Below are 13,759 nucleotides of genomic sequence, written 5' to 3' on the forward strand. Positions count from 1 at the left end.
GTGGACGGAGTTCGCAAAACCTGTCGCCCTATTACAGTATAAATAGTAGTAATAATACTACCAAGTATCTCGATAGAATAAAGGCCTGACAGATATCTTTCGTTATACATGTTTGTTGAGTTAATTAAACTCATGTTTTCTTCTTCAAACCCCAGTTATCGGTGGGTACGGCAATTCAGTCTCCTACATAGCCAAGTGCCGGGACTGCGATCCGCTGGCCTCTGCGCTGGGGGAAAGCCTACAGTGCAACCGCCTGAATGAGTACTGGATTCGCTTCGAAGACGTGTTTCTGAAGGTGGGACATAGCGGCGAGCGGTACCCGTTCCTTAAGTACGAGGTGCCCGAAGATGACTTCAAACCGCTCCACTTGGGCTACTCCACGAGCACCCTCGGCCAGGGAATGTTCACCTTCGCCTTTGACAAAACTGGATGTGAGTTTTCGATTTTTTTATCAGGTTTATTATCATTTTATGTAGTCCCTTAAATGAGCAAGCCCGTGCTGTCTATAAAGAGCTGTATTCGGATAATTTTATGGGTTTTTTTGGTCTAAATGTAACCAATTTTATTCAGCAAACATTTTGATGCCCCATATTTTCAGATATTTTTACATTGGACAAACTTGGCCAAAATCATTGTTGTATTTTCGAAATTCTTTTTTCCGGCCGAAATAAGTGGATAGCAACGAACATCCCGGCGAAGTTATGATGTCAGAATCAATTTAAATCATGAAAATTAATCAAGGCAAAATTTCAACCCATTTTTCCAGTTTTCACGAAGAGACAAATTCAAACTTTAGAACGTTGTTCTGAGGGTCAGAAACAACGTGTGTACATAGGCGTTAGATTTTCATAGAGGCAAATTGAGCGCGCTTGTTTGACATTTTCAGTTTTCACGAAGAGACTTTTTGGACGTTAGTAGCGTGTGTTTGCTGCCACCAGCGTCTTAAAGGCAGGGGTGGATCTAGGAATTTTTACAGGCGGGAGGTGTAAGGTTTTATCAGAAAATCATTGCTGAAATGTAGGCCAGACAGGTATTTTGTCCGGGCACTAGGCTCCGCAAAATAAATTGTTGGGGGAGGGGCCGGTGCGTGCCGTAATTTTAATAAGAGCGCTGTTCAAATCCGATTATTAAAACTGTATTGCATAGTGTACACAACTACAAATACCACCTTAACCTAGCAGGCTCTGTTCGTATTTTGTGCGCAGGCGTATATTAATACCAGTATAATTTTTTTGGGTGACAGAGTGGGGGTGGGGGGGGGGATAGCATTAGTTTTCTATGAATTTCTATGGACACAAATTTGACAGCCCGAAAGGTCATTGCTTTTTAAAAACACAGTGTCACATGATGTGAAGGTTGAAGGCATTTCCTTTAGCCGACCAAAGCTAGGGTTATATTTGCGTTTTTAGAAAGAAAAAAGAGGAAACATACCTCAGTGAATTTCCGATGGTGCATTGAATTCATCCTGTGTTCCTTGTTTATTCCTGTCCCTCAGATCACATTTATAGCGACGTGATTTACTGGACGGGAGATCCATTCTGCTTGGATTGGTTCCTAAGTGAGCTCCCGGATGGCCTGTCCGAGTTCTGCTTCCAGGCCAGGGCGGAGGAGGGACCCATCTACGTCGTGCTCAGCCCGCAGAAATTCAGGAACCCCGGCGATGCTGCCTACGAAATAGGTGATTGATTGAAGTTTGCTTAATTCCTTCTGGTAATGGAACCAAGAATTATTCAAAATGCACATGCTGCTAAGTAAGATGTGTGGGATGCTGCAGAGAAAGGCAGTGACGAAATCGTCAAAAGGTTGTTCCAGTGAAAGCTTACGGAATCAAGTTGGGACTCAAAAACCAAATCAACATGGCGCTATTGGAAAGTGAGGACAGGACGACTGCGCCAATCTAAAAAGGAAATTTCTCGGAGCATTCCACATTATCCCATTCTAAAGAAATCAGTCTCTTTAAAAGTCCAGCAATGAGTGAACAAAAGGCTCAAGAAATTCGTCTCATTAAACGATTCAAGTGTCTTTATACTCCGAATAGAATATCGACCGCCTCAAATTCCTGGCAGTTTGCCATAACAGACCCAATCTACCTGGATGTTTGAACAACGCTAAAAGAATTCTATTGAGTACCCATGAAAGAGACTTTTAAGAGCCGCACGAGTCAAATAGATGTCAATCACGGTCAAAAATGTCGTTTCCTGATGCGTTGCATAACAGCTGTCTAGTATAGTGGGTAAGGACTGCATTCAAGCAGATTTTGTTTAATCGTGACCTACTTATCATGCACCGGTTTAAGACTGGCGATCCAAAGTGGCGCCGATCAAAACAGGATTAGAAAGAACTTAGGTGGACCAAAATTCCGTTTCAGGCAGGTGAGCTACAGCTATTAATTTTCCATCGACTAGACCCAGGATTCGTCTCGACGAACACAACAGTCGATCTTTCGATTTTGTCTACTCTGTTTCAACGTCGTACATTTTTATGCTCGGTGCGGCCCTTGAAGGCAAGCCGGTATTATTTGGCCTCACGATTGAATGTTTTATTCCTTTCTCTTCTTCCCGTGAAGTGATTGGTGCATCGGGCAATTCCAAGACTGTCGTCCATTCCGTGGTTCGCGGTGATGTTGCCCTCACCTCGGCCGATACACCAGCCATCCTCAACCCGTCCAACTTCGTCGAGTACTGCGTCACTTTCAAGCCGCTTCTCATCAGCTTTGGTACCGCCAGTCGTAAGGACATCTTCTCCTGGGTCCGGGACCCCAACATGCCCATCAAGCACGTGGGCTTTGCAGGTAGTCTGATCCCTGCCGCCTTCCTCTTCCCGGTACAGTTCATCCCGAAAAGTGAGTACTGAGCTTTTTTTTATGATTACCTGATGAACAAGAGAAAACTTGTGTCTGATTTGTTTTGAGATAGGGGTCGAGAAGTAATGTACAGATTGAAAACATGCGAAAAGGATGACAAAATATATTTAACTCTAGCGGGCCCTGTAGTAAAACTTACTCATTCAGACAGGGTCAGTAAGAAATTCAGGTTGAGAGAAATTCCTCAACTTTTTGTTTTGCAGTACCGGGTATGTTCCCGTTGTTTGGTATTCATAGGCTAGGTCGCCATAAAAAAGTACTTCCCTCTTTGTCACAAGAGGGCGTGTTGGCGCAGGGTTCCATAAACTTGGGTGCAACTATTACCGATTATCACTTTAAAATTGTCAATAATAATTATTTAAATAATTTAATATTATCCTACCAGGCGGGATACCTGAACGCTATTTTGTTTTTATTTTTTACTGGCGTTACCACTTTTTTGGTTTTTGTTTCGAATCATACAGACGGTCAAGAAATAATCAATCTACCCCCACAACCACCCGTAGGTGCAGGTAAGTCGATAAATGGAGTGTATTTCGATTTTTGTTTGAATAATCTTTTTACATTTCTTGAGCTATACATTGCTCGTTTTGATTCGAAACCTAAAATTTCACGCAAGATAAACAACAAATGTAGGCCTATAATTTGACATTTTTTGAGTTTTAAAATAGGTTAGGTTTTAGGTTTAAAATGATCAGGCAGCCCCTATTCTAAGTTGACATTAATACTGCTGAAATTTAGTCTTAGAAGGATCCCATGGACCATGCCCCACTTGTTGCAAACTTGATTGACTTGTACCGTGGAAAAGCCTTACCTTTTTAAATGCACTGCCTAATTATCATTTGCATTGGGGAAAAATATGTGCATTACATCAAAGGGGAACAAACATGATAATGCCATTTGATGGCAGTGCGTGCCCTCCGCATGCGATTATTTTTATGCAACCAAGTATGGTCAGTGACTGAATCCTGGAGGTTTCAAGTTCACTTTCTCAAGGGATTTGTACATTTTCATTTTGTTTCCACCAAAAGTGAATTTTGTTCCCATAATTGTCCTTAATCAACTCCTGATGATCGAAAGAAATGACATTCAACCTTTTCTTCTCATTCATGGCTTTGGATGATTTTTTTTTATAAAAGGGAAGTTAACTCCGAGAACCGTTCCATTCCCAACTGACGCATTTGCATTGTGGTCATTGACTATACATGGTTGCATAAAAAAAATTGCCTCCGGCACTTGCCAGGTATGACGTCAAAGGTGACATTCGATCTAAAGATTGAACGTTTTCACTAAACTTTCTTTATTTACTTTGTTTGCATTGTCTTCTGTAACTAACCCGTCTTTCCAACTCTTATCGCTGGGCAGACAAGTGTCTTGAAACATCGCCTCCTTGCGGAGACAACGGAGTTTGCTACGAAGACCATTCCTTGTCGAGTGGCTTTCGATGCGAGTGTACGAATAACTACAGGGGAGAACGCTGTGATGGTAGTTCGCAAATCCTTAATGAACGAGACAGTGTTATTTTGTAAAACTTATAGTCTCAATCGTTGGACAGTCCTTAACAGAGCAATTGTGTGCAACATCAATTCTTTATTTTCCATTTCAGGAAACCAACATTTTCCCGAAACGCATATTAGAAACTAAGACGTTAAACATTGCGCAACAACATTTTAGTTGTGTGAATTCATCGATTTGCATGATGAAAATGTAATCTTTTGAACATAATCCACTGAGTTTGGTGCTAAACTTTTGTTTCTTTTGAATTGCTTTCCTGCCCATAGAAAAACCAAGCGGTAGTAACCCCGAAGGTAGGGTGTTTCAATAGTTTACATTAAAAAAAATCTGAAATTGTAATAAACTGTCTGTATCATTTTACATTTTCGAATGTTTCAAAGTTAAATGCAACATATGTTTTTCTTTTTCTTTTTTACATACACAGGGTGACCCCCCCCCCCTGCAACCCTAAAACAAGTTAACCAAAAAGGGGTCCGTGGATTTTTATGTTGATGGTATCAGAGGGACGATGAGAGCTTGTCCTTGCAAATTCTGGGGAAAAATATAATGAAAATAGCACTTGAGGTTGCCGAGAAAATACCAATTATATAAATGTAGTGATTTTCATCTTGTACACAAAACATTACCACAGTAAGGATTTTTTTACTGTTCATACTAAAGAAATTGCACAGTAGAATTACAGTAAAATATTTCACTGTTTGGAGTAGTCATCTACAGGATAAAAAATGACAACTTTTACAAAATTGGCATTTTCTCAGCAACCCAAAGTGCTAATTTCATCATTTGTTTTTCAGTATTTAAAAGAAAATGCTTGCAGCTTTAATCTGATACCCGAAACACAAAATTCACCGATCCTTTGTTTTAGCTGCAAACGTTCTAGACTTGCATTTTTGGGGGTCACCCTGCATATACATTTTCTTACACCATACAACTTAATTTGGCTTTTGAAGTTGCGTTTTGCATCTTATATTTTGAAATATGCTTCGTATATTAAATGCGTTATTAATAATAATCTTGCAGACCTTTATTGGTTGTAGCTGTCGTTGTCGCTGACGTTTTGCTTATTCTAAGTATTAACTCGGTTATGAGTGATGATATGACCTTGATTTAAAATATGTGTTGAATTTTTTGTTTTGTTTTTTGATGTGTGCTCTCTTGCAGAACCTGCTAAGCCGCCACCTAGACCACAAGGTAATTGTTAGACGATTCAAACAAAAGTGAAAAGATCGTTTTCTCCCTCTGAAACCAAGTTCAAAAGATATTGTTTTCACTTAATATAATTGTGCATTGCTTTTCATTCGACGAAGCTTTTTTTTGTTTGCACTTTTTGAAATGTTGAAATTGCCTTTCTCTGTAGACTTCTAAACATTTAGTCACGAAATGTTTCAACAATTTTATAACATAGTGTTGGGTAGGAAAGCCACATTGCTTCTTCTGTAACTAAGTTCATTCCCATGTTGCAAAGTGCTACCACACATTTCAAGCATAAATTTCATGGAAGAACTCTGAAGCCTTACATAGCGCTCGTATCTACCAACAATTAGTTAGTCAAGGCGCTGGTGATTATGTCTATTATTAAAGACAGATGAATGAATTTAAAGAGAAATATGAGACCCATTATGTTACACCTTATAAGGGCTAACAAGGTGCTGTGGCGCATATTGCAGCCACTGCCAGGAGCACTCGGGCAAACCCCTTCTCTTAGCAATAAATGTTACTGGGTTCTTTAACGTGCATTACACAACACACAGGACCTACGGCTTTACGTCCCATCCGAAGGACGAAGCAATAATGGTAAAGTGCCTTGTTCAAAAGCACCATGTTCCCTGTCGGGATTCTAACCCATGTACCACGGCACACGAGTCGAACACCGTAACTATAGACCACAGCATCCCACAAGAATACTTATGTTACTGACATCTTTTGGGATACCGCTGACTCGTGCATTTTTTTAATGGTATTCACGAGCGTCCTAAATAAGAAATCTATTCTTACCTTTTTCAAGGGAATGGGTTTCGGGTAAAAAAGCATTTTGTGTATCTCTGCCAAACCCTGCATGCTTGTGAGTCCGTACATGTTTGATTTCTGGTACCTCCGTCATTTTGACTCTATCCAAAGAAGGTCATTTTAAGTTTGCAACGTCAGGCTGCATTAATTGTTCAGAGTGGTATATTTCAGGTCAATCCAGTCATTACGCAGTTCGAAGCAGTCCTATCAATTTTCATGTGTTAAAAAGTAGTAATTTTGTCCATATTTACAGACCCATGTCGTCCAAATAATCCCTGCAAGAACGGGGGAGTTTGTAGCAGTACAGGAGTTTCAAAATACACTTGCGCATGCGTGAACGGCTACAGCGGAGACAACTGCGAACAAGAACCTGGTAATATTAAACATAATACCTTTATTTGTGTTAATCCCATAGAGCTACATTAAATTTAATATAGCTCTATGGCTAATCCCAAGTTACCCATTCATCTAGAACAACCTATAACATTTTTATGCAGGGAAGAAGTGAACACCAAAGATTGAATTGCACTGCGGAAAAAAATTGACTAATATTAATTAGCAGTCTGCAATACATTTTCCGTAGTTGCGAGACTTCAATAAATCTTCGCATAATATAAACAACCACAGAACTGTTGTATACGTTTGAGAAAAAGTCAAACGTGCGTTTTTGTGTGCTTGAATTAGATATCAGTTAAGGGAATACTATCCATATAATACGGAGGTTGTTTTATGATACCGACATTGTTGACCTTTTAGTAAAAAGGTACATTAAAAAAAGTAATAGCACCTCGATTCTTTCAGATCCATGTCAACCCAACAACCCATGCCTAAACGATGGAGTCTGCAGAAGTATAGGAGGTGGGCAGTACACCTGCGAATGTGTGAACGGATACATGGGAGACAACTGCGAGGAAGAACCGGGTAAACTTACATAATATGATATTTAATTGATTGTGTATATGCATCACTCCTAGTAAATCTCTGTTTCGTGAGTCCTTTCAAGGGTGAAGGTCTGAAGCCGCGGGGGGGGGGGACACTACATCTGTATTTGTGTAGATGGTCACAATGGAACCAACTGCGAAGGAAAACCAGGTATGTACAGGTCTACATCTCGGAATCTACCTCAACCAAGGGTGTACGTATCCCTACACTGATTAGCACCTGCAATATGGTTATATTAATTTATAGCTCAGGTTTTCTCTTTTTTATTCAACCATAGTTGTTGTAATACCACATTCTCGATACTTTCAGATCCATGTCAACCAAACAACCCATGCCAGAACGGGGGAATCTGCAAAAGTACAGGAGGTGAACAGTACACCTGCCAATGTGTGAACGGTTACACGGGAGCCTTCTGCGAGGAAGAACCGGGTAAACCTACATAATATGATATTTAATGTATTGTGTACATCCATCACTCCTAGTAAATCCCTGTTTCGTCAGTCCTTTATGGGGAAATTGAGGTGTGAAGCCGCGGGGGGGGGGGGGGACTACATCTGTATTTGTGTAGATGGTTACAGTGGAACCAACTTCGGAGAACCAGGTATGTACAGGTCTATATCTCGGAATCTACCTCAGCCAAGGGTGTATCCCTACACTTAGGGGTACCCTCGCTCACCATTTTTGGCTGTGCTCCCTTTTTTACAGCCTCTAATTCTAAAAGAAGACGAACTCTCTCCCACCTCAGCCACTGAACCTCCATTCTTGACCGGTTCAGCTCTTCTAGGACAGAATCCTTGCCAGGCTCTACGGAGGCAGCACGGCTGTCCTTACTCATACTAACGTTTCCTCCTGACTAGGAAATCAGTCCCTACTAGGCTAGCAACACTAGGCCACTGACCACACAGCGAGATAGCGGAACCTCGCAGGAAAATTCAGCCTGCGGGGCCACTTGTTCCAAGTCTCTGGAATTTTCGAAACCCTCTGTACCACCCACCATCAGATGAATTCTGAACAGGATTGGCAGTTGCTGTCTCGCTGTACGTGGCAACGCTGACAACTCAGCCGAAATCCTCAACAGAATCCACACCACAACTACTGCCATAACAATCCCAACACAGTAGTACTGACCCAGATAAGCATACCCTGCATACCTGTGACACTACAAGTAGTCCTTAATTATCATGCACCTCTGTGAGGTACACCCATCCAAAACAAATATACAACCATTTTTACGTTATTATTGCCAAGCACAATTACAAATAAAATCGTAGATTATCCCACTTCTGACACCAGTGGCGGAATTAACTATACACCATTTGTGGCAGAAAAACTACTCGACACGATCAGTCCGACTGGGTTCTTTAACGTGCATTACACAACACACGGGACCTACGGCTTTACGTCCCATCCGATGGACAAAGCAATAATGCTAAAGTGCCTTGTTCAAGAGCACCATGTTCCCCGTCGGGATTCGAACCCATGTACCGCGGCACACGAGTCGAACACCGTAACTATAGACCACAGCATCCCACAGGAATACTTATGTTACTGACATCTTTTGGGATACCGCTGACTCGTGCAATTTCTTACTGGTATTCACGTGCGTCTTAAATAAGAATTTTTTTTTTACCTTTTTCAAGGGAATGGGTTTCGGGTAAAAAAGCATTTTGTGTATCTCTGCCAAACCCTGCATGCTTGTGAGTCCCTACATGTTTTATTTCTGGTACCTCCGTCATTTTGACTCTATCCAAAGAAGGTCCTTTTAAGTTTGCAACGTCAGGCTGCATTAATTGTTCAGAGTGTATATTTCAGGTCAATCCAGTCATTACGCAGTTTGAAGCAGGCCTATTAATTTTCATGTGTTACAAAGTGGTAATTTTGTCCATATTTACAGACCCGTGTCGTCCAAATAATCCCTGCAAGAACGGGGGAGTTTGTAGCAGTACAGGAGTTTCGAAATACACTTGCGCATGCGTGAACGGCTACAGCGGAGACAACTGCGAACAAGAACCTGGTAATATTAAACATACTACCTTTATTTGTGTTAATCCCATAGAGCTACATTAAATTTAATATAGCTCTATGGCTAATCCCAAGTTAACCATTCATCTTGAACAACCTATAACATTTTCATGCAGGGAAGAAGTGAACGCCAAAGACCACACGGCGAGATAGCGGAACCTCGCAGGAAAATACAGCCTGCGGGGCCACTTGTTCCAAGTCTCTGGAATTTTCCAAACCCTCTGTACCAACCACCATCAGATGAATTCTGAACAGGATTGGCAGTTGCTGTCTCGCTATGCGTGGCAACGCTGACAACTCAGCCGAAATCCTCAACAGAATCCACACCACAACTGCTGCCATAACAATCCCAACAATGCACACAGTAGTATACTACCCAGATAAGCATACCCTGCATACCTGTAACACTAATAGAGAAAGTTCATTATTTTTTATCCGAAATTGTCCCAACTCTCTAGATACTTTTGCTGAAGGCTATACTTTTTTTCCACTGATTTCAAAGGCAACTTTAAAAAAGTAGTCAGCGATTTCTAAGATTATAATTTCAGGCAATTTCTTTTTAAATTTCTCGTACGATGTGATGATTTTTTGTTAACAGTTGGGTAAAATGTGCATGCACTTTTTCCTTCTAAGCGGGTGATTTTGCTTGCAGTGTATTTGATTGCCTCGATTCGAAGTGTGAACATTTGATTTTTTTATAAACAAAAAATCATAAAACTGGCCAAAATTTGTGAATTGAAGTAATTTATTTTGAAATATTATTTTTTTTTTCAACAGGTTCCATCATCGTCATAACCGAAGATATTGAGGAGACGGATTTTCCCAGCATCCCTCCGCTTACCCCTGACGGTTTGTACGAAATCTGCATCCGGGTGAACCCAGAAGAAGCCGTTTTCGTCGGGATCTACAAGTCCAGAGCAGACGCCGACCAAAATCTTGCCATGTATGATCTGAGTGAGTATAAAAAGTTGAATTTCCATGTTCAATGCTAATCACTTCGTGAAAAGAGTTTATCGTGTAGTTTGTGTAATCTGAGTTACAGGTTTAATTGGTGTAGAAAGCACCTTCAGATAAAAAGAATTTCGACATACTTTTGGTGAGAGTCTCGTAACATGTCCGTAATAGGACACTCAAAGCGAGGGCTTCACAAAGAATGGATATCAAAAGGAAATCGAAAGAAAAATCAACAAATACCTCCAATTGATATTAGTTACGCTTAAGTCGGGACGGATTAAACTGGAAATCAATAATGTAAAACAAGATTTCATTTTGAGGTATTGCGTTTAGGCACCATATAACTTACGCATGGCTTAACTTTCATAAATGATAAACAAATGCATACCTTATGGATTTTTGTTTTTCATTTTCAATTTGTAACATTTTAATTACCCCCAGCTTTTGAATCTGGAGAACCTGCAACAGTTAAATCACAAGGCCAACCAGTAGGCGCTGAGGTGTCGTGGAGCGGAAGCCTGTCTTTCTGCATTGAAATTAGCGACCAAATCTCTGTATATCCGAAGGAGCCGGGAGCCTTGCCGTGGTGGACACTACCCAAGCCAGACGACGTAAAGCACATTGAAATAGGCTTTGCCTCCAGTATCACGACAACATGGACCATCATTCCGACATACAGTAAGGAACATGTAGGCTTATCTATTAACTGTGAAAATATAGAATTTGCATGACCAGAATTATTTATGGGACTATTTTGTTTTGAGAGCAAACTAAGGTTGTTTTTGTAAACACCGGCAATCGAGGACTCCCTATTGTCCCTAATACTTATTCCTTTGTTTGTATTCTTAACTTTTTGCAACACCTCTCATTGGTATTGTACACGAATTTAAATCGTGGACGTTCGGTCAATCGTCGACCATTTGCTTATGCCCTTACCCTTTTGTAAATCGAGGACACACTCGTGCAGCATCATCAATGAATTGAGGAAAGGAACGAAATCGAGGACGACCTCGATGAGAAAACGAGTGCAAAACTAAAAAAAAAGCTATTGCAAAAAAAGCTATTGCAAAAAAGGTAGAGTATTAACAAAGGAAAAGGGAAGTGGAACAATAGACAATTCTCGATTTACACCATAAACAAACGAGTTTGTTTATGACGTACATCGAGGACATACACGTGCAACATCATTGGTGAATCGAGGACAGGAACCAAATCGAGGACGACCTCGATTAACCAAATCGAGGACGACCTCGATTAACCAAATCGAGGACGACCTCGATTAGAAAACGTGAACAAAACTAATGAAAGCTTTTGCGAAAAATTACAAACAATTAAAGGAAAAGGGAACAGGAACAAAAGAAAATCCTTGATTTATACTATACACTGCAGGGAGTGAACCTGAAGTGTCCGAACCAAAACCAGAAAGACAGAACGGTATGAGTATCATTATCGAAAATTATACAAAATTGAACCAAGATATGTGTAAAATGATTAAGCGACCAATATAGTTTCCCATAGTGGCATTCATGTCCTACAGGAATCTCAGGACTTTTCAGGAAAGACCGAAGGGTGAGTATCATTATCGAAAATTATACAGTAACTGTACTCGGTTGGGTCTTGCATTCGATAGGACAAGCTTGTCAATCCTTTCTAAGAAGACGTATGATCTATAATTTGCAACGATGTAATTTACCTTTAACCATTTAACTAACAACATTTTCCTTTAATTTCAGAACCACCTTCAGGAAGTGAACCTGAAGTGCCCGAACCAAAACCAGAAAGACCGAAGGGTGAGTATCATTATCGAAAATTATACAATTACTGTACTCGGTTGGGTCTTGCATTCGATAGGACAAGCTTGTCAATCCTTTCTAAGAAGACGTATGATCTATAATTTGCAACGATGTAATGTACCTTTAACCATTTAACTAACTACATTTTCCTTTAATTTCAGAACCACCTTCAGGAAGTGAACCTGAAGTGCCCGAACCAATACCAGAAAGACCGAAGGGTGAGTATCATTATCGAAAATTATACAATTACTGTACTCGGTTGGGTCTTGCATTCGATAGGACAAGCTTGTCAGTCTTTTCTAAGAAGACGTAAGGTCTATAATTTGCATCGATGTAATATACCTTTAACCGTTTAACTAACTACATTGCCCCTGTGTGTACTGCAAAACCCGGATTATAATGTGAACCAGATATTCATTATATATACAGTTAATTGCACAACTTGTACTGATACATTTTAGGTTTAACTGTAATATTTTCTCTTTTTCCTGCAGTGTGTCCTGTACTAGATTGCCTGTTTCCTTGTCCCAAGGGCCTCAAAAAGGATGAGAACGGCTGTGATACTTGCGAATGCAAAGGTTCGATTTTCAGATCAAGTCGTATTTAGTTCAAAACAAAAGAATCTTCTGTTTCCGTGATCTGTTTTTGTAATCGCTAGGGCAACTCCAAAACTGTCCTCCTAGCACAGATCCCAAGTCACGTTTTCGAGGCTTATTGTTCTCTTCATGACTTCAGGGAAAGTCGACAATCGTAGGAAATGCCCAGCTGTACCCGGGGGTGTAGCAAGAATCTGCGAGGAGCGATGTGCCGCCGACAATAACTGTGAAAAGCAGCACAAATGTTGCTCCAACGGATGCGGCCACGTTTGCATAAAAGGTAAATTCAACCAAAGGCATTGATCATGAGAAAGGTCCCGGTGTAATGAGAAATGTGGACCCCTTTTTTGGTACCTGTACTGCGTATGCCTACGTTAAGACAGTGACAGGTCACGTGTGAGGGTTGGTGTCAATAGGTAAAGGTCACCAGATCTCAGTTTTGTCAATTGTGAGTTTAAGCCTAAACCATCCATATTGTTAATGCTATTTGACGTCAAAATTATACACTATTAAGTTAGCTAATGGCTATTCCACAATTATAGTTTCAAACATGATGATGTAAGCTGACATGTCAGATGGGGTACCAATTATAAGCCCACTCATTTTTTATTTAACACCTTTCATTTTCGTGCAGCATGTAAGCCTCTCAAATGCAAGAAGGCCTGTGAACTCGGTTACGTGAGGAACCGAAAGGGATGCGAAATATGTAAATGTAGAGGTAAATTCTAATCTCCTGTTCAAGCTTTTTTTAAATGGTTAGAAATAAATTGCGGCTTTTATATCGATAAATGACATATTTTTTTCCTTTTTTATTTATTGCCTTGTTTTGACTGATATTGATTTTACATCTCGTAGTTTTGTTATGTTGTGGGCTTTGTTATGGTTAGTCTTTACAATTAAATATTCCCAATAGAGGTGCTTCCTTTGGGAGAATATCTGGTTCTGGAAGGCAAGTTCTCGTTTCTCTGTTTACTTGCCTTCCGGAGCCCCCTGAAGAAAATCAACCGGTGTGCCGATATCTGCACACACAAAAATATTATCGATACCTCATTGAACTATGTGGAATG

The 13,759-nt window shown here is 40.4% G+C and overlaps 1 protein-coding gene across 1 annotated transcript in view; it reads left to right on the top strand.

Moving 5' to 3' along the window:
• Positions 1-13,759, top strand: part of LOC119723229 — a 50,620-nt gene that overhangs the window by 9,439 nt on the left and 27,422 nt on the right. The window contains exons 4-18 of the mRNA XM_038193792.1: positions 3,328-3,375; positions 4,229-4,348; positions 4,645-4,671; positions 5,540-5,569; positions 6,639-6,758; positions 7,187-7,306; positions 7,637-7,756; positions 9,222-9,341; positions 10,127-10,303; positions 10,745-10,981; positions 12,037-12,093; positions 12,258-12,314; positions 12,591-12,674; positions 12,832-12,972; positions 13,327-13,410. Coding sequence (XP_038049720.1) covers positions 3,328-3,375; positions 4,229-4,348; positions 4,645-4,671; positions 5,540-5,569; positions 6,639-6,758; positions 7,187-7,306; positions 7,637-7,756; positions 9,222-9,341; positions 10,127-10,303; positions 10,745-10,981; positions 12,037-12,093; positions 12,258-12,314; positions 12,591-12,674; positions 12,832-12,972; positions 13,327-13,410 — 1,542 coding nt within the window. The remainder of the gene's footprint in view (positions 1-3,327; positions 3,376-4,228; positions 4,349-4,644; positions 4,672-5,539; positions 5,570-6,638; positions 6,759-7,186; positions 7,307-7,636; positions 7,757-9,221; positions 9,342-10,126; positions 10,304-10,744; positions 10,982-12,036; positions 12,094-12,257; positions 12,315-12,590; positions 12,675-12,831; positions 12,973-13,326; positions 13,411-13,759) is intronic.

The sequence above is a fragment of the Patiria miniata genome, unplaced genomic scaffold (genome assembly GCF_015706575.1).
Source record: "Patiria miniata isolate m_02_andy unplaced genomic scaffold, ASM1570657v1 HiC_scaffold_16, whole genome shotgun sequence".
NCBI classification, from domain to species: domain Eukaryota; kingdom Metazoa; phylum Echinodermata; class Asteroidea; order Valvatida; family Asterinidae; genus Patiria; species Patiria miniata.